The sequence below is a fragment of the Ooceraea biroi genome, chromosome 8, assembly GCF_003672135.1.
Source record: "Ooceraea biroi isolate clonal line C1 chromosome 8, Obir_v5.4, whole genome shotgun sequence".
Taxonomy (NCBI): domain Eukaryota; kingdom Metazoa; phylum Arthropoda; class Insecta; order Hymenoptera; family Formicidae; genus Ooceraea; species Ooceraea biroi.
The window spans coordinates 11,029,004-11,047,064 of record NC_039513.1 but is presented as its reverse complement, the minus strand read 5'-3'; the positions used below and the strand labels follow the sequence as shown (position 1 = coordinate 11,047,064).

General features: G+C 40.0%; 5 protein-coding genes across 8 annotated transcripts; 4 read left to right on the top strand and 1 right to left on the bottom strand.

Annotated features, from left to right (window-relative positions):
- Positions 1 to 62: 62 nt before the first annotated feature.
- LOC105275449 (phosphoglycerate kinase) lies at positions 63 to 2,454 on the top strand. Its single transcript, XM_011332276.3, has 5 exons — positions 63 to 323; positions 431 to 779; positions 865 to 1,203; positions 1,283 to 1,502; positions 1,671 to 2,454. The coding sequence occupies exons 1-5, from the start codon at positions 262 to 264 to the stop codon at positions 1,946 to 1,948; spliced, it is 1,248 nt and encodes a 415-aa protein (XP_011330578.2). The 5' UTR covers positions 63 to 261; the 3' UTR covers positions 1,949 to 2,454.
- A 143-nt stretch (positions 2,455 to 2,597) lies between these two features.
- Positions 2,598 to 4,572, top strand: LOC105275448 (26S proteasome non-ATPase regulatory subunit 13). The gene is made up of 5 exons (XM_011332275.3): positions 2,598 to 2,895; positions 2,987 to 3,100; positions 3,266 to 3,592; positions 3,744 to 4,076; positions 4,196 to 4,572. Exons 1-5 carry the CDS (start codon positions 2,780 to 2,782, stop codon positions 4,461 to 4,463), a joined length of 1,158 nt encoding a protein of 385 aa, XP_011330577.1. The 5' UTR covers positions 2,598 to 2,779; the 3' UTR covers positions 4,464 to 4,572.
- Positions 4,573 to 4,716: 144 nt separating this feature from the next.
- LOC105275451 (choline/ethanolamine kinase) lies at positions 4,717 to 10,751 on the bottom strand. Of its 4 annotated transcripts, XM_011332281.3 has the most exons (7): positions 10,612 to 10,750; positions 9,612 to 9,645; positions 8,591 to 8,703; positions 7,983 to 8,462; positions 7,661 to 7,907; positions 6,002 to 6,166; positions 4,717 to 5,814 (listed from the first exon to the last, which is right to left on the bottom strand). In XM_011332281.3, exons 3-7 carry the CDS (start codon positions 8,701 to 8,703, stop codon positions 5,701 to 5,703), a joined length of 1,119 nt encoding a protein of 372 aa, XP_011330583.1. In that variant the 5' UTR covers positions 9,612 to 9,645; positions 10,612 to 10,750; the 3' UTR covers positions 4,717 to 5,700. The 4 variants fall into 4 exon arrangements, with proteins under 4 accessions (XP_011330583.1, XP_011330581.1, XP_011330584.1 ...); XM_011332279.3 differs by lacking the exon at positions 9,612 to 9,645 and having other exon boundaries at positions 10,612 to 10,751; XM_011332282.3 differs by lacking the exons at positions 9,612 to 9,645; positions 10,612 to 10,750 and adding an exon at positions 9,434 to 9,456.
- A 3-nt stretch (positions 10,752 to 10,754) lies between these two features.
- Positions 10,755 to 13,263, top strand: LOC105275450 (zinc finger HIT domain-containing protein 2). Its single transcript, XM_011332277.3, has 6 exons — positions 10,755 to 10,866; positions 11,672 to 11,783; positions 11,912 to 12,188; positions 12,256 to 12,522; positions 12,600 to 12,809; positions 12,899 to 13,263. The coding sequence occupies exons 2-6, from the start codon at positions 11,722 to 11,724 to the stop codon at positions 13,211 to 13,213; spliced, it is 1,131 nt and encodes a 376-aa protein (XP_011330579.2). The 5' UTR covers positions 10,755 to 10,866; positions 11,672 to 11,721; the 3' UTR covers positions 13,214 to 13,263.
- Positions 13,264 to 13,363: 100 nt separating this feature from the next.
- On the top strand, positions 13,364 to 18,058 carry LOC105275763 (lariat debranching enzyme). The gene is made up of 7 exons (XM_026972073.1): positions 13,364 to 13,969; positions 14,113 to 14,404; positions 14,514 to 14,614; positions 14,724 to 15,556; positions 16,344 to 16,502; positions 16,747 to 16,959; positions 17,176 to 18,058. The coding sequence occupies exons 1-7, from the start codon at positions 13,773 to 13,775 to the stop codon at positions 17,361 to 17,363; spliced, it is 1,983 nt and encodes a 660-aa protein (XP_026827874.1). The 5' UTR covers positions 13,364 to 13,772; the 3' UTR covers positions 17,364 to 18,058.
- Positions 18,059 to 18,061: the final 3 nt, after the last annotated feature.

Here is an 18,061-nt window from a genome sequence, read left to right as displayed (position 1 = left end):
ATTTCGGTCCGAATAGATGGAATTTATCGCGCGCTGGGAAGGGTTACGGGAGGTCGCCACACTCGACGACCTTGCTTTGACTTTGGGACATGGACTTATCGCGATCTTAACATCTCGCGTTTGGATTTATCGAACGGCAGCGGCAGCCAGCTACGTGACGTTACCGTTAATGGGAGAGGCGTAACTAAATATTCTGCAACCAGCAACGTCGAGTTCTTCCTCAGGAATATCGCGACAAACTGCCAGAAGAGCAACATCGCTATGGCGCTCAATAAACTCAGTATCGATAAAGTAGAATTGGCGGATAAGAGAGTGCTTATACGGTACGTATTTTTCCTCGGGACATTTATCAGAGAATATGTAAAAATAATATTTATGCATTGATCGTACTAATAATCAAGTTGCAAATGATACACGTTAATCTTTTCAGAGTCGACTTCAATGTACCGCTGAAGGAGGGAAAGATAACGAACAATCAAAGAATCGTCGCTGCGTTGGACACGGTGAAATATGCTGTCGATAAAAAGGCCAAATCGATCGTTCTGATGTCCCATTTGGGTCGACCTGACGGCAAGAAAGACGAGAAGTATACGCTGAAACCTGTGGCTGAGGAACTGAAAGCCCTGTTGGGAAAGGAGATATTGTTCTTGAACGATTGCGTAGGTCCCGACGTGGAAGCCGCTTGTGCCAATCCAGCGCCTGGCACTATTATTCTGTTAGAAAACTTGAGGTTCCACGTCGAAGAGGAAGGCAAGGGGTTAGGCCCTGATGGCAGTAAGGTATGTAGAATTGTTTCTATAAATTTGGACGTTTTGATAAACAATTTGCAATACACTTAAAAATCACGAGCCGATTTAATTTTAGATTAAAGCTGACAAGGATAAAGTTACTGAATTCAGAGCATCCTTGAGGAAGCTAGGAGATGTTTATATAAATGATGCCTTTGGTACTGCTCATCGTGCTCATAGTTCCATGATGGGAGATGGATTTGACGTCAGAGCGAGCGGCTTCTTACTCAAAAAGGAACTGGAATACTTTGCGAAAGCTTTGGATAACCCGGAAAGACCGTTCCTGGCTATACTCGGTGGTGCCAAGATCGCGGATAAGATCCAGCTGATTAACAATTTATTGGACAAAGTAAACGAAATGATCATTGGAGGCGGTATGGCCTATACGTTCTTAAAAGTGTCGAAAAACATGAAAGTACGTAATTTACGAAAAATCGAAATCGGAAGCGATACTACGCGTCTCCGATCTTTACGTAATTTTTATGTAATTTCAGATTGGAAATTCGTTGTTCGACGAGGAGGGCGCAAAAATTGTCAACGAGCTGCTGGACAAAGCGAAGAAGAATAACGTCCAAATTCACTTGCCAGTAGATTTCGTGACTGCTGACAAGTTCGCGGAGAATGCAGCGGTAGGAGCTGCCGATGTTGAAAACGGTATACCCGACGGATGGATGGGTCTTGACGTTGGTCCAAAATCAAGAGAATTATTCGCAGGTTAGCGCGCATTGTACTATTCACAATTCATACTATGTGATATAAATTAATATGTAAATTCACAGAATAGATTTGTGGAAATATTTGATTAAATATGCAATAAGACATAGAAATTAAAATTACTACAAGATACATAAATGTATCGCTAACTATATTATCCTGATGCAGAACCGATTAAGAGAGCAAAAGTTGTAGTATGGAATGGCCCAGCTGGGGTATTCGAATTTGAGAACTTCAGCAAAGGCACCAAGAGTCTGATGGACAATGTCGTCGAGGCAACGACTCGCGGTACGATCACGATTATCGGCGGTGGGGACACGGCGACGTGCGCGGCCAAATGGAAAACCGAGGATAAAGTGAGCCACGTGAGCACCGGCGGTGGTGCGAGTCTGGAACTCCTGGAGGGTAAAGTATTGCCAGGAGTGGCCGCCCTTTCTTCGTCGTAAATTGCGTGATAGACATCAATGTAAAGGCCATTTATTGTTTAAAAGAAAAAAACATCGTACAATGGTGCACATTTGTTTGTCACATTAGCCATTGCATATAGAAGTTTTAACTAATAGCGTTCGAGTATCGAGGCGACTTCCTGTTCATCTTCCATCTATCGATCGCGATCGTAATGTCCAGTTCTTGGAATTTCCTTCCGATGAAAAATTGAATTGTATCTCGCGATGTATTTAGATATCCATGTACATTAGTGTAAATCTACGGATGCACGATGCAAGTGTGTATGCTAAACGTAATATAGTAAAACAACGTAAAGTAAAAACCGTTGTTGTTAAATGTAGTTGCACGGTGAAAAGTTCACTCATACTTGCAACACAAATTCAGATTGCTCTTTGGCAACGAAGCTTCCAATCTAAATGCGGAATAAACGTCAAAAATCTGATGTTACCTTTTACTACATGTATGTAACAACATTTACAGACTCGTAAATATATAATTGCGATAAGAATCTAGTTGTGTAATATATGTATATGTATATGTATATGTATATTTATGTCGTATAATTATGTATTCAAATTAATGTATAATAATATTTTTTAATAATTATACTGAATTCGAAAAAATTCATATTATAGGGACAAAGGTATCGCTAGTACTATTCCCTAGGAAGCAACTTCTCTGCGATTGGCCATTGGTTCGATCTACGTAACTTCGCTTCAATGACGATGTCGCACGTTGTGCCGCTAAAATGAACACACCTGATTAATTCGAGTGCGCAACCGAGTGACATATCGTCACGACTCCAATCTCCCGCATGTGTCGTATCAAACATGGCGACGTCCGTGGTAGCGAAGGATCTCAACACTTTTCTCAGTCAAAAGCAAAATGTTGCCGATAAAGAATTGGCTACGGAGTGGGCGCAGCTGGAGGAGCTGTACAGCAAACGGTAATTTTATTGTATGGTATTTTTTATCAGGAGACCACCATGGTAGAGAAAATAATGAGCGTGTCGCTTGATCGGTCCCGGTGACTTGCAGGCTTTGGCATCAGTTGACGCTAAAATTGGAGACGTTTGTGAAGAACCCGGCGCTTCAGCAAGGAGACAATCTCGTGCAATTATACGTCAACTTTTTGTCCACTTTTGAGAATAAGTGAGTGCTGCAGTTATCGTTATATCTTTTATTTAAATTAATATATACCCTTGTATCGCACTCTTTCTCTCTATTGCCACTCATGCTTTATTATATTGTTCTATATTTTTCTTTAATTTTTTTATTTTGTTTTTTATCGAAACACATTATTGTACCGTTGCAAAGGATAAATCCATTGTCATTGGTGGAGATACTGGCACATGTGATACAACAGTTCCAAGATAAGCAGGAAGCGATTAAATTCTTGGAGAAAACCGAGGCTAAGGTTCAAAGCAACAATGAGGCGATTGCGCTTTGTAAGGTTCTTAAGGGACAGATTTTATTGGATAAGCTGAACAATCAGGATCAAGCCAGGAAGATCATAGAGGAGGTAGAGGCTATGCTGGATAATGCAGACGGCGTTACGACAGTTCACGGGCGTTTTTATCTTCTAGCAAGCCGATTGTATAGATTACAGGGCAAGCACGCGGAGTATTACCGTACAGCGTTGAGGTATTTTTATATGTAATTTACAATTATATGTGTATATATATAAAAAATTAATTAGAAACTCTAAGGTTAATATTATTATGTAATTGGATTATCTGCTCGATATATATATATATATATATATATATATATATATTTTTTTTTTATCGTTAAGATACCTAGGTTGCATAGAGCTCAACAGTCTAAGCAGGCAAGAGCAAGAACAACACGCCTTCTTCCTCGGGCTCGCGGCGCTCTTAGGCGAGGGCGTGTACAATCTCGGAGAGTTGCTCGCGCACCCGGTCTTAGAATCTTTAAAAGGCACGCCGAACAACTGGCTCGTCGACCTACTGCAGGCATTTAATGCCGGCGACATCGTTGCGTTGGAGAGATTGAAGCCGCAGTGGAGCAAGGTGGCCGACCTAGCGGCGCAAGAATTAAAACTGCGACAGAAGATCTCCCTGCTATGCCTCATGGAAATGACTTTCAAACGGCAAGCCAACAATCGGTTCGTACGATCCATCGAGATCGTTCCATCTCTCTTCTTCGTGATGCGTGATGATTGCGAACTTTGAATTAAGAGTTGCGTCATTCGAAGATAACGCGTGACCCTTTTCTCATTTTCAGACAACTGACATTTGCGGAGATTTCTCAGGAGACGCGTCTGCCGCTCGGTGAAGTGGAGCTGCTGGTGATGAAAGCTCTCGCTCAGGGTCTCGTACGAGGAGCTATCGATCAAGTGGCTGGTACCGTCAACATGACGTGGGTGCAGCCGCGTGTTCTAGATCGCAGTCAGATCGCCGGCATGGTACAACGTCTCGACGGATGGTGCAAAGACGTTAGTTCAATGGAGAAACTGTTGGAATCCAGGGCCTCTGAGATCCTCACTCTCTGAAGGTTCTCTCCATCGTCGACTTATTGGTTTGTTAAAACGCTAATTCTTCATATATTAACACAATTGTAAGATCAGTTTCTTAAGATGCCGTCAATAAACGATTATTTCTTACGTACGCGAGTTTCTACACCGAGCCTTCCGTGCTTCATTTTTCTTTTATCTTCAACTTGAAGGAGGAGGAGATATCGGTAATTCAATTACTTGCAAGAAATTGCAGCCACTTGCAGGATAGTTTAAATAAGAAAGTCTGAGATGGAAACAAAAACATTTTATTTGGAAACTTGTGAAAATACACATTCATAAGATGTATTTTACGTATGTTTTGTTCGTAGATAAAAAAAGAGAGATATTAGTAAATGTGGATGTGTTAAATGCTGCCCTCTTTTTATATAATGTTAAGTACTTATACTTAATTATGGTGTAAGGAAAAATGGCGTGCTATGGCATATATTGCACTAGTCGTATTTACATATTACACTTTTATGGGTAATTGTTACACGTAACAATTTGAAACAATTAAACAAATCGAGTTCAAAGCTGATATAACGTGATTGAGATACGAGCTTCGGATGGGAGCAAAGGGTTTTACAATATATATATATATATATATATATATATATATATATATATACATATGCAGATATATAAAAGCTAAAAAATTAAATAATGCATTAACAAATTACAGATTTCTTCACAATTTCGTTGAGCGTATGCTTCTCCTTTTTTTTTGTGTTGTGTGTGTGTGTGTATATATATAGCTACGTTTTTAACTCTTACTTTTTTTAAATTGCAAGTGTAATTATTTATGTAAAAGTCTTGTGAATAAGAAAAGTTAAGTACTTTTAATCAAGTATTTCGTTCTTCTTTTAGCCTTTCATAGAAATATCGAGATTTAACGAGTATAATTAAATGTATTGAATGACGATTCATGCGTTTGAATGCTTATCCTATATCACATGATTGACTTTCAACTTACTCTCGATCTGCCCTGCTTACTCGCGTCATACTTGGCTTATATCCAAATTAATGCAGCTACGCACGTAGGAAGCAGCGAGATACGATGCTTACTCGCGACGCCGAATGAGGCACTAACTCGGTTGGAACAGAGCGGTCACTCGACAGAACTTGGGCCATCAGTTTGAACTGACGCACCGAGCGAAGCTACCTATATTTATGTAGCGGAACATTATATAAATTGCAAATGCATCTTTTTCTTTGATTCAACTTTGTTCTCCCTTCAATCTATCTCTCTCGATTTTCTCTTGAAGCTGCCATCTATCACCGGTGGTTCAGAGGCAAGGATCTTGTCCTTCAGATACATGTAATTCCTCAATCTGGAAGCAGCATAATCCTGAAAAAATTCCGCAATGTGTTTAAATTAGTCGTAGACTATGCCACCAGTTGGAATTTTTATTTAATTATTTAATGCAAAATGGTACATAAATTGTATAAATACATATTTAAATTGAAAATAGTTGAAGAATAGTAACGATAAAAGAACGAGATACATATGGATTTCCATTAATACGCAGACATACCCAATATCCAAATGGAATCTGTGAGAGTTTTGCATTCACGATGCTCCAGAGACCCCAGAACAAATGACTAGCTAATGAAAATATCCTCACTTCCATCATGGTGCGTTCTTCTTCCAGAGATCCTTCTTTCCCCAATGTCCTCAGATAGGCTCTTATGAAGTCGAGCTGTCGAGAAAAGATAATTTGCAGATCTGTTTAAGGAGAAAGCGTTATCATCTTACTCTCGTTCACTTGATCTTATTCGACAATTAAAACATATGCGGGCTCGCGCGTTAAAAATTAATAAATTTTATTCATAAATTGAAAAATATTTAATAAAATATTTACTTTTTGTTAACAAAAATATCTTTTACTGTACAAGTAAAACAGAATAATGTAACAGTTATTACGTAAGCCAACTAAAGGTACGCAGAGTATGAACTACTGATAAAAAGATAAAATATAAATATCAAACGTCAGAAAAGGATATAAGTAGGCTAATTTTATGATCCTTATTATTACTTAATGCAATGTGCAATAGTGCATTCAGAAAAAGAAATGAAATCATGTATTTCCTTAATAGATAAGCTAGTATCAGTTTTAATTCTGTGAATTAAAGCAATGTGAGAAAAAAATGATTGTCCGAATTCACTCCTGTATGTACTGTGTATAATTAGCAGATAGATTAGATTAGATTAGGTCAATTGGAAGATTAAAGTTCCTAGTAACTTGACCATTGTACATAAATCCCTGGTAATATTCTATAGGTAGTTATCGATAATAGTAGCCTGTTTTATATCTTGTGAACGGCTTATCAAAAATCAATTTTACTCAGCATATTAATCAGGCATAGAGAACGTTCACGTCGATTAACGTGTGCTCGCGAATGGAAGATACCGCACTTTAACTGCTTTATCGGAAAGATACATTCGTAAGAAGTAGGCTGTTTATGAATTGACTAATGAGGTACTCGATAGTTGTGGTAGACGAGCGGATTGGTGTTGCCAAGACGTTGGCACCGATGGCACCCTGGTTCCACAAATGTAGAGCACGGCACAAGTCAGGATCCATCACACGGACAGTTTCACATGCCGGCCGTTATTTTCTCTGTGTTTGCAGGCATCGGCCTTGTCTTGGCGGATTGCAGTCCTGTGAAACTAATATATACACACGCAGCAGACGCCGATCCGGCACCCTACCTATCCTATCCTATCCTGGCACGATACCGAATAACGTGATATTTCTAGCCGAAAACTACCCCGTCGCTGTCGTAATATTATTTATTCATCACAAGGTTTCGACTCGAGGCAACAGTATATACTTCCGTGATGTATAAAAAGTACACGATTTTCTTAGCTAAAAATTTGCATTCTTAAAAAATTCTCATCTGACAGTACGTCAAACGTATGTGAAATTGAAAACAATGCAAATGTAACAAGTTGAGATCTCTTCCCTATATATGTATAATATATATGTATATATATTACTAATAATCTATTATTAACTATATTGTCATCTCTCTAGTAATGCCCATCTTTCGCACGTTATTGTTGCGCCATCAGCGGCTCAATCCGTTTGCGAAAGAATTCATGATATGATAACACCGAATGAAACATATTAAACAGATAAATCATCTTACCCGGGTTACCTTTGTCAAATCTGCTTTTCTTTCGAGCTTACCTTTTGCTCCTTTGTGGGACTGCCGGCGGGACGTTCGTGAAAGAAAGGATATTCCGACGCTGTATAGTCATATTGCCATTCGGCGAAATGATTGGCGATATCGAATCCCCGATAGTTGTACGAACAATATTCAAAGTCAATGAGTACCAGTTCGGGCCTTCGCGTATTGTGTTGCAGGAGTATGTTGCCCTCTTGCATGTCGTTGTGGCAGAATGTGACTGGGTGTTTTTGCTGCGTCACCAGTGACCTGAATACATCAGATGAAAGTGCTCAGCGCACGTCTCGGCGCAGAAAATATTTCTCCGAATTTCCTTCTGCTTACCTGAACCAATCAATCTCGTGTTTCAAGTCTATGCACTTTATCGCCCTGATGTTCTCCAGTTGCTGATTATCGATATCGTCGGTGCTCGCGAAAATATCCGTCGCTGTATTGAGCCAGTTATTCATCGTGTCCCATATCCACGTGGGTTCCTTGCTAATCGGCACCTGCATCATATGTATCTGTCCCATCTTCTCCGCAATTAACAGGCTCAGCGTCGGATCCGCCAATTCTCTCGTGAGCAAAGGTCGAGCGGGTATGTACTCCTCTATGCGACCGCCAGGGAATATCCCGTGCAACTTGGGACCAAGCCTCCTCTCGGAGAGCAGAGTAAAGATGACGGATTCCGTGATGAGTCCCTCCAATGCCCTCTCCCCGTGTACCTGTCCGTACAGACGCAGCAGAACTTGCCGAGGCTCTCCTCTAACTGGAACTGCCTCTTCCGGTAACTCAACATTGTACAACCAATTGCTGAGACCGCCACTGAAAATGATTGTACGTTATACATGTGCTGCTTTGTCATTTCACTCACTAGTTTCGCAGCTTGCTTTGGATCAGTCACAGTTGTTTGTTGCGCGAGTGAGTGTTGTGATAGAAAAAAATTTACAAACCTGACGCGTTTGAGAATGATGTTCTCCGATGTAACGTGCTTCCAGACACCGTGCAAGTAATCCCGACAAATTCTCGCAGCGGTTTCCCTCATCTCGGGACTTTTCTCCGACATCTGTTGTGTGAAAGTATTCATTGTACGAGTTTGTGTGTGCATAAAAGTAAGTGCAAATAATTGCTCTCGAATAAAGAACAGTTTTTCTCACCGGCTATCGATAGACCATCTAAAGAGCAATGTCACGATATTTTGACGAGAATGGAAATGCGACGAAAATTTAAGTAATAAGAGAGCAAATTATATAATCCGGCTCTCAAAATCGTTTGCTCGTCCAAACGGAAGGTGAGCCAAACTCGTGACAATTACAAGTAACAAACAGATTGATGCCAAAAATTCCGTACGATAGAGCAGCGATCGAAATGTCATCTGCTCTTTAGGGAAAAAACCGCATCCGTCACATCACGTGACGTCACTAGCCAGTGGATCTCAATTAGCATACAAATTATAATTCGCAATTTTGAAATAATAAAATTCTAAAAAAGCTATTGAATATGTATAAATAGTACCGTCACCATAAGTTGGATATAAGTTTACAAGATGGATTCGCAAAGCAGTGTGAATACGCAAAGAAATAGCAATGTGTAACATAAAATAATAACGCTTCGCACTAGATAAGCAATCGATACATCTCTATATTTTCTTCAGATTGCTTCGTATCAATTATCTTTATGTAATGCACAATTATGTGATATAAATCTTTTATAAAGTTAGATCCATAAAATAAATTATATTTATATTAACGCGCTCGCATAGTTTTAGAAATTCAAATAGTATCGTAGATGTGTACCTCCTAATCGTGCACCGACTATAAAGACTGCAGTCATTTTCTCGCTCACAATATCAAGTACAATCCCTTGACCGCGTTTCCCACTCGAGTGTAAACACGCACATTTTCCGCAAGAGCGAGCAGATAATTATTATTTACCAAGAAATTTATCACGTGAAATTTCGAACTTTGCACTTACCTAGCATTTCCTGTTATCCCGGATATTCATGCAACTACGCAGATTTCAGCAAGCGGACGAGTGAATCGAAAAGTGGGGCCGCAATAAAAAAATACGTTATCATCTTAGGTAAGTATCAAAAATGTAATTTTTATTTTGCGCACTTCTTTTTATATTCACCCCTTTGTTACATTACACTAAACAACATCAGATGTGCTTATATATAAATCCTCGCGTTCTTGGATCGATAATAAAATTAATTTTCCTCTAATAAGTAATTATCATTTTTAACACATTACATTTGATCTCTTCCGTTCCATTTTCAAACAATTTGCAAATTTGTTTTGCAGCCTGGAAACATGCATTAAGCTATTTTTATGGCCTACAGTACATTATCTTCACGAGCTTATAACGAGGAACGTTACGTTAGGAAGACGGAAGCGTCACTGACAATATTTAACATACCAGACGTCAGATAAGCGACAATCGATAAGATTGATAAGGAGTAACGCGACAACAAGATTCTTTGAAACTTCTGCTTCCATTAGTTGCGACGTAATTACGTAAAATATGAATGGAAAAATGTATTTCGTCATGTTCTTATTGTTGGCACACTGCAACCTGAAGGTAGCGTAAAGACCGATTAATGCGGTGCAACAATGAAACTTATTTAATTACATGGAGACACGCAGGAAACGGGAGGGGAAAACAACACGTGAAAAATATGAATAAAATATAATGAATCGAACGCGAAAGCTCGAGGGAGAGGAACAGCGATAATGTTGTTGAAGGCGCTTTGTTCCGAGAAATCGAGCAGGTTAAATATAGCAAGAGGCATCAAGGTTAAAGTCTTATTCCCCCGAGAAGCAATTAAAGCATGATAATTAAGTACCGTGCCAAAGCTAATCACGATTACGTAAATGTTCTGTTTAAACGGAAAACTCTGGAAAATTGGCACAGTTGATGAAAACACTCCGTCGATGTATCGATATAAAGCACTAGGTCGATATGACATATATACCTTGTTTTTAATGCTCATGTTCGTGGTTCCGCTGTTCGACTGCGTCTGGAGAACCGGTTTACCTCGCAGAGGTGACGCGAAGTCGAAGATCGCCTGCCAGTGTGGCACGTAACGCAACGTGCGCCGATCGTATCACCGGCACGAGCCTATAGTCACGCGACCGCACCAAGTTATATTTATTTACGCGCACGTACTTCCCTACGAGGAACGAGCTTGCAACTTCTTCAGCGATCTACGTCAGATTGAGAGGGACAAGTGAGTGGGCGGGTATATCGGTATATCGGTCGTGGCCTAGAAACGCTTTTTTTACACGCACACCCTTCGTCAGCAGCGAAGGTGAACACCAGATGCGTTTCTTCTCGCGGGCCACTAACGGAAGAACGAAAGGATATTAAAAAGGAAAAAAGAAACGGGAAATTATCTCTCGGCTCCGGCGACTCCACGTAAACGACGAGCGGCAGTGCTCGGAATGACGCGGTCTCCCAGCCTCGTTTGCTTTTTGTTCCGCACGTTCGAACGACGTTCGGGAGCGCCAATCGCGAGCGAGCCACATGCTACGCGATAGCGCAACGCTTATCGCGTGTATTGCGGTGTATCTTAACGCGTTCTACGTAGTACGTGTGTCTCGAGGCAGACGTGGATTTTACGTCTGTGTCGCACATTAAGAGATGCACGATAAAGAAACGGAAAATTACAGAACGTGTCTACGTACAAATTAGTATTTTCAATTTCTTAATAACTTGCCACGGTATGACCACGGTAATACCTACGAGTGATTTACGATACATTAGTAAAGTCATAAATTTAATGCGTTCTTCGAATAGAATATTATCGATGTTGGATGCGATCCTTTTTGTTTTTCTTCGTGAGACCGTTCGAAGACGGGTGCAATTTTGATAAATCATTGATGATGAGAGAAATGTCTGCGATCAAGTGAACCAACGTATCAACTAGGGAGCGCAGCTGTGCAACGGGGGACGCATTTCTCTCGCGTTTCCTTTCTACCTTATTTTGCAGCTCTTATGCACGACATAACCAGAAACAATTGTTTACGTTACAGTATTAAAACATTGTTATCAGAGAGTAGCATTGAATACTCTGATTTGAATCATGGAATCTGCTGGCACAAATTCGACTACTAATAATACTGCTACTAATAATATTTGTAGATTGTAAGTACAATGTCTCTGTGCGCCAAGTGATAGTGTACGTTTATCAATGTCATTTTGTTAGAGTTGACTATCATGAACTTTGTTGCTTCTTTTATATGTCATTTATATAATATGTTCTGTCATGTTAGGTGTAATGAACGCACGTCTTTGTATACCTGTCCAAGATGTGAGATAGGCTTTTGCAGTAGTAAATGTTACAAATCAGACTCGCACATGGATTGCTCCGAGAGCTTTTATAAACAGAACGTGCAAGAGGAATTGAAATCTCAGGAAAGTGATCCAGAATCTAGACAAAAGATGTTGGAGATTCTTAAGAGAGTACATGAAGAAGGTTGGGACAATATTCTAGATGATTCGGATACAGGAGATGACGAGGACTCTCCATTGGATTCTGATGACGATGAAGTAAGTGAATATACATGTACATCCATAATTTGTGCATACCTAGACATGTACCTACCTATTTTTTCAGACTCGTGACTTAGAGACCAGATTACAAAACGTTAATTTGGATGATCCGAATGAGCTTTGGTCAGTTTTATCCGCTGCGGAGAGACAAGAATTTGAAGCACTGTTGAAGAACGGAGAGGCAGAGAAATTTCTTCCGAAATGGGTACCATGGTGGACTCGTCGTCTGGAAAACAAATTGGTTCAGTTTGTTGAAGACGAAGCCAAGGACGCTCATAGTGACTTAAAATATCCTGCTGTAATGGATGTACCATTGTTCAATGAACTGCAGGTGAGTAACAGATTTATCAGTAGTGACGAAAGAGTTTGATTAAGATATTGATTAAACAGCTTATTCTCTGTGTTTAGAAAGCGTCTCCCTGTCTACCTTTTAATGTAACAAACGTGATATACGCATACGCATACATAGCTCTTTATTACAATGGGGATTGCATGAATTGTGCTGACGACGCTGCAAGCGTCTTTCTAAGTATATGCGAGAACATGAAAAACAATGAAGTCTTTGAAGACGCAGACTCGGCAATTAAATCCGTTGTGGAAAATATTGGAAAGCTCAATGTAAAGTAGTTTTTATATGTATTATGACACGTATAAAATCATACATATCCTCATAGAAAAATATAGTAATGTGCTATTAACGAATATAGGTTGATCGGTTGCCATGTGACGAGCAAACTTTAACAGCACTGAAAGAAGCCGGCACATCCATTTTACAAGGGCCAAGCACTGAGATGAAAACTATTTATGTATGCACAGCGCTCTCTGAACTCCATAGATTGCTAACAGCAGCCAGGAAAGAGGTTTCAGTGCGTAAGAACACGAGCAGCCATCAGGAATTTACAAAAAAATTTTCACAACGAGATAGTGCTGTGAATCTGTCGAAGAAGAGCATATTTATGTGTCTAAAAAAACTAGAGTACTATTTATCATGGGTAAAAAAGTATGGAGCGGAACTCTTGTAAATTATGTAATTATGAATGTATTATTTTGTTAATAAAGCTACAAAAGAAAATTTCTTGTTTTTCTCTGCTATTTTGAGTCAAATTAGTTGCAGAAACTGTCGCCGACATAGCTGAACCGCAACCTTATTTTCAAGTAGTACGAATTAACAATATGTTGAGTTTTAATACAACTTAACGTAACAAATCTCTTTATTTAGTGAATAATACTACTGATAATAGACAAATTGTTATTTTTAAGTAGGATAAAATGTAATAATGAATCGGGAGTAATTTTAGGTTAATTTTACGCCGGATTTTCATGGTTTGAGAAAGAGAGAAGGAAAAGCTGGGAGACTACCTAACCTCCTTGTCGCGTATGTAGACGCGCGCTCTGTTTTGGTCGATATATATTTGAGGATGTTGTGCCGCAAGTGTTGTTTATAGTCTGATTATACTTCATATTATCTATGTGCCGACGAAATTTATAGACACTATCGAAGCACACGTTCAGGAAAAACGTACATTTTTACATATTGACAGATCGGATCAGAAATTGTAATCTTGGAAGTGAGTTGTAAAAATGAGGATTGCTGTAGAGGGTTGTGCTCATGGCGAATTGGACATCATTTACGAAGCTATACAAGAGATCGAAAAGATCGATGAGAGAAAGATAGATTTGCTTATTTGCTGCGGTGATTTTCAAGCTACTAGAAATTTGAGCGATCTAAAATGTATGGCTGTACCGGACAAATATAAGGACATGTGTACATTTTACAAGTAAGCGCGTTATCGATTTAACAAAAATCGTATCATTAAAAACTTTGCAGTATTTAGAGAGTACATGTTATTTATAATTTTCTAACAGAATTTGTTATGATTGTTATGGTTACATGATTTTAACGCTCGATGTTATTTTCTAGATATTACTCGGGTGAAAAGAAAGCTCCAATATTAACCATCTTTATTGGAGGCAATCACGAAGCATCGAATCATCTTCAGGAATTGCCATACGGAGGATGGGTCGCACCTAATATTTATTATCTCGGGTACGCGGGTGTGGTGCAGGTGGCTGGAGTCAGGATTGCAGGACTCTCGGGCATTTATAAGAGTCAACATTGGATGCAAGGGCATTACGAGAAGCCTCCTTATAACGACAGTACCATCAGGAGTGCATACCATGTTAGGAATCTAGAAGTTTTCAGGTTAAAACAGGTAGATATTGACTTTCATATAGATTCATCTATAAGAGTGTATTCTAGAGATAAGAGGATAAATCCAAGTTGTATCGGATATAATCTTTTCCGTCATTCATCATTTTTAGCTTTCTGGCAAAATTGATATTTTCTTGTCGCATGACTGGCCAGCAGGGGTGACAAAATACGGAGACGAAGATGCATTGCTGAAGCAAAAACCATTCTTTAAGTGAGTTACTTAATTGTAATAGAACTTTGTATGCTAACGTAAAGCTCTGTCCTATTGAAACAGGTATTTCGACATTAATAATTAAATCATGTACATTACACACTTGTAGGAACGACATAGAAAGCAACGCACTCGGCAGCCCGCCGTGCATGGAACTGCTGGAACTCCTTCATCCGTCTTACTGGTTCTCCGCGCATCTGCACTGCAAATTCGCGGCACTCGTACCTGAGAAGGGAGGAGCGCGAGTTACGAGGTTCCTGGCGCTGGATAAGTGTCTACCGAAGCGCAAGTTCCTCCAGGTGCTGGAGGTGCGTTCGCAGACGGACAGTCCCGTACAGTTGAGCTACGATCCCGAGTGGTTGGCGATACTGTACCTGACGAATCACTTGTTGAGCGTCAAGAATAACATCCATTACATGCCGGGTCGGTACGGTGCCGGCAGGTGGATGTACACGCCCACCGCGAAGGAGAAGCAGACCGTGTACGAGAGATTCGACTCGGACATGCGAATTCCACTGAACTTCACTCGAACCGTCAAGCCGTACGATTCGTGCGACACGGATACTCACGCGGAACGACCGAGATTATTGATAAACGATCAGACCACCGAGTTCTGCCAGAAGCTAGGCATCGACGACCCGTCCGCCCTGCTGCAGCTTATCGGAAGCACCACGAAGGATAACAGCAGATCGGGCGACGTCTCGATGGAGACGTCCGGCGAGTATACGTCCGAGTCCATGGAGATCTCGTTCGAGGAGGACAACATACTGTGCTCCACGTTCGAGGAAGATCCGCCGAACAAGTGTCCCTCCGACAGCATGCCGACGAATCTCTCTCCCAAAAGTAACGACGACGAGTACTCGCACAGTTCGGATTACACGGTGAACACGAGTAAGAGCACCTTGGACGACGGTGTTAACGACTCGGCTTCGATGGGAGATAGTAAGTAACGTTGTTACATAGATAGCGATTGAATACTGCGTTTTTTTCTGCGATTAATTTTGAAATAACAAAATTCTTTGCGTTATAGGTAATGGACAGTGTACGCAGACGGAGCCAAATTGCAAGAAATTTAAACGTCGGAATCATTCTATATACTCCAACACGCTTTAATTGTCGCATCGTTAGTGACATTAGGCAAGGTCTTCGTTAAATATGGAATTTTACAGAGTTGTCTGTTTCGCGGAATTGTATTATACATATACCTACTTAACTTGTAAATAATAAAGACTTTTTTTTATAATGCTATCAAGGTGAATAATTGCAGTTGTTTAATTTTAGCTCGTTGTCGCTAAAATAATGGCTTGGTATCGGTTACCTTCAGTGCAACCAATCCTCGATAATGTCGAAATCTTCAATTACCTTCGAATCCCCGAAACGTCACGGCAATTTGCTCATGGCTGTCGATAATATCTCGTAAGTGACCGAAAGCACACGCGTGCAGACGAAAACGATTAAAAGGGAGCAAGATTAATTCTCCAATGGTCGTTTCGTCGATCGAACGTCCTTCGTGATCTCTCAGCGGCAAACATTCCACGAGGCGCGGCGATTTTGCCACTGATTTACGTGCGTGTGCGATCATCTCTCACTGAATAATGACACTTGTGCACTGCGGCGTGCGGTTAACGTCTCCAGGCTCAGTGGAGGACGCTCGTGTAGTCACGTGGACGTGTTGACAGCGGAGTGTCACGATGCGTAGGTGCGTGTAGGTATGGTGACGGGTAACCGTGCCCCGTGCAAAGTGCCAACACTCCCCGACCGTCGGCCGTCCCAAGAAGCGCAAACATGGACAAGTTGACTATCATCTCGGGGGTACTGTTTTTGTTCGCGGACATCTGTGCCATAATCAGTATCGCGATGCCGGACTGGATCATCACCGACGTTGGCGGTAATTGCGGGCACGCCGTGTCCTTGTATTCTAAACCGCACTTCTTCCTTCTTGTTTTGTTTTTTTTTTATCTAACCAAATGGCATACATTGCTGTTATACTTGTATTCGTGATCGTTGCGACTGTCCAGCAGTTCCTCAGGAAGATGATGCGAGTGCAATCTGCGAGTGATCTATTAAGTTAATTTCATTGTCTTTAGGTTTATTTTTAATCTTGTGCTCTTTTTTTTCTTTGTTTTTAACAGGCGATACTAGATTGGGCCTCATGTGGTCGTGCATGACCTTGTATAACAGACCCCAGGTCTGCTACAAGTCGGCCCTGCAGTCGGAATGGCTGATGGCACTGATCTGCATATTCGTAGGCTGTATTCTGATAACGGCAACTATAATATTGCTGATCATTTCACACTGGGATCGCAGCGTCATTCCCTACGCGCGCTGGGTAGGATTCGGTGCTAGTACGTATCAAAAGAATGTATATGATATTTAATGCAATAGTAGTATGTAAAAGAAAATATTTTGCAATATTTTGTAGAATTATGAAAAAAACAAGTTTCTTGTTTTATATGTATGACTGATCTCTCTCTTCCTCTTTCATGTTTATTTAGAAATGTTAGACAATATTCACTAGTGCAACCTCTCACAGTGTCACAATTGATGTAATCAAATTTCAGTGGTACTGTTTTGCCATGCAGCGGTTATATTCCCAATGGGTTTCCACATCGATGAGATTGGTGGACAACCATATCAGTTACCCAACTCGCACCAAGTTGGAATCGCTTACATTCTGTTTGTCCTAGCGCTGTGGATCACAGTAATTTCGGAACTCTTTGCGGGCAAAGTTTGTCTACCACATTTTTAGCATTGTTCTATGGTACAAGTATTCATCAATTATATTCTGTTGACGTTTACGCTTATACTATTTAGTATTGTTTACATTAATGATATATAGGTTTATTTATATCGTGTAAGAAATTATGATACCAGGCTTCAGAATGGCTCGCATTGGATTCTTATATATGTCAATGAGATTAAAATATAATAAGAATCGATTATAGCCATTTGGTGTGTATCTCACTATTATTTCGTAGATTTGTAAAGTTACAGTTGTACAGGCGCGAAGTTGACATTGTTATCTGTCCGAGTTTAAGGATATCAAAATACTCTGGAAGAGTTGTGTATCGTCGTTGTCTGATCTAGTGTATGTTTATTGTGTACGTACACGTCCTTGTCCAAGTTGAGTACTAACGTGCAAATAAGATCAACAAATAGAGTGAAACTTGAAGAAAAAGTAAAGTGAGACTCGATATGTATGTTTGAAAGTATATATACATATATATATATTTTTTTTTTCTCAATCGTATAATGAAATTTTATATAACCTGTACAGTTCTTTCATATAAACTTCTAAATATCTATTTACAAAACCCGAGGAAATGAGAGGTATCATATTTAATATATAACTTATAATTAGAATATTTCTTACATTCTAACTATATTACAAACGTACCTATTAGGTAACGTGGATGTACAGTAAAAATAAATTCTATGAGAATTGAA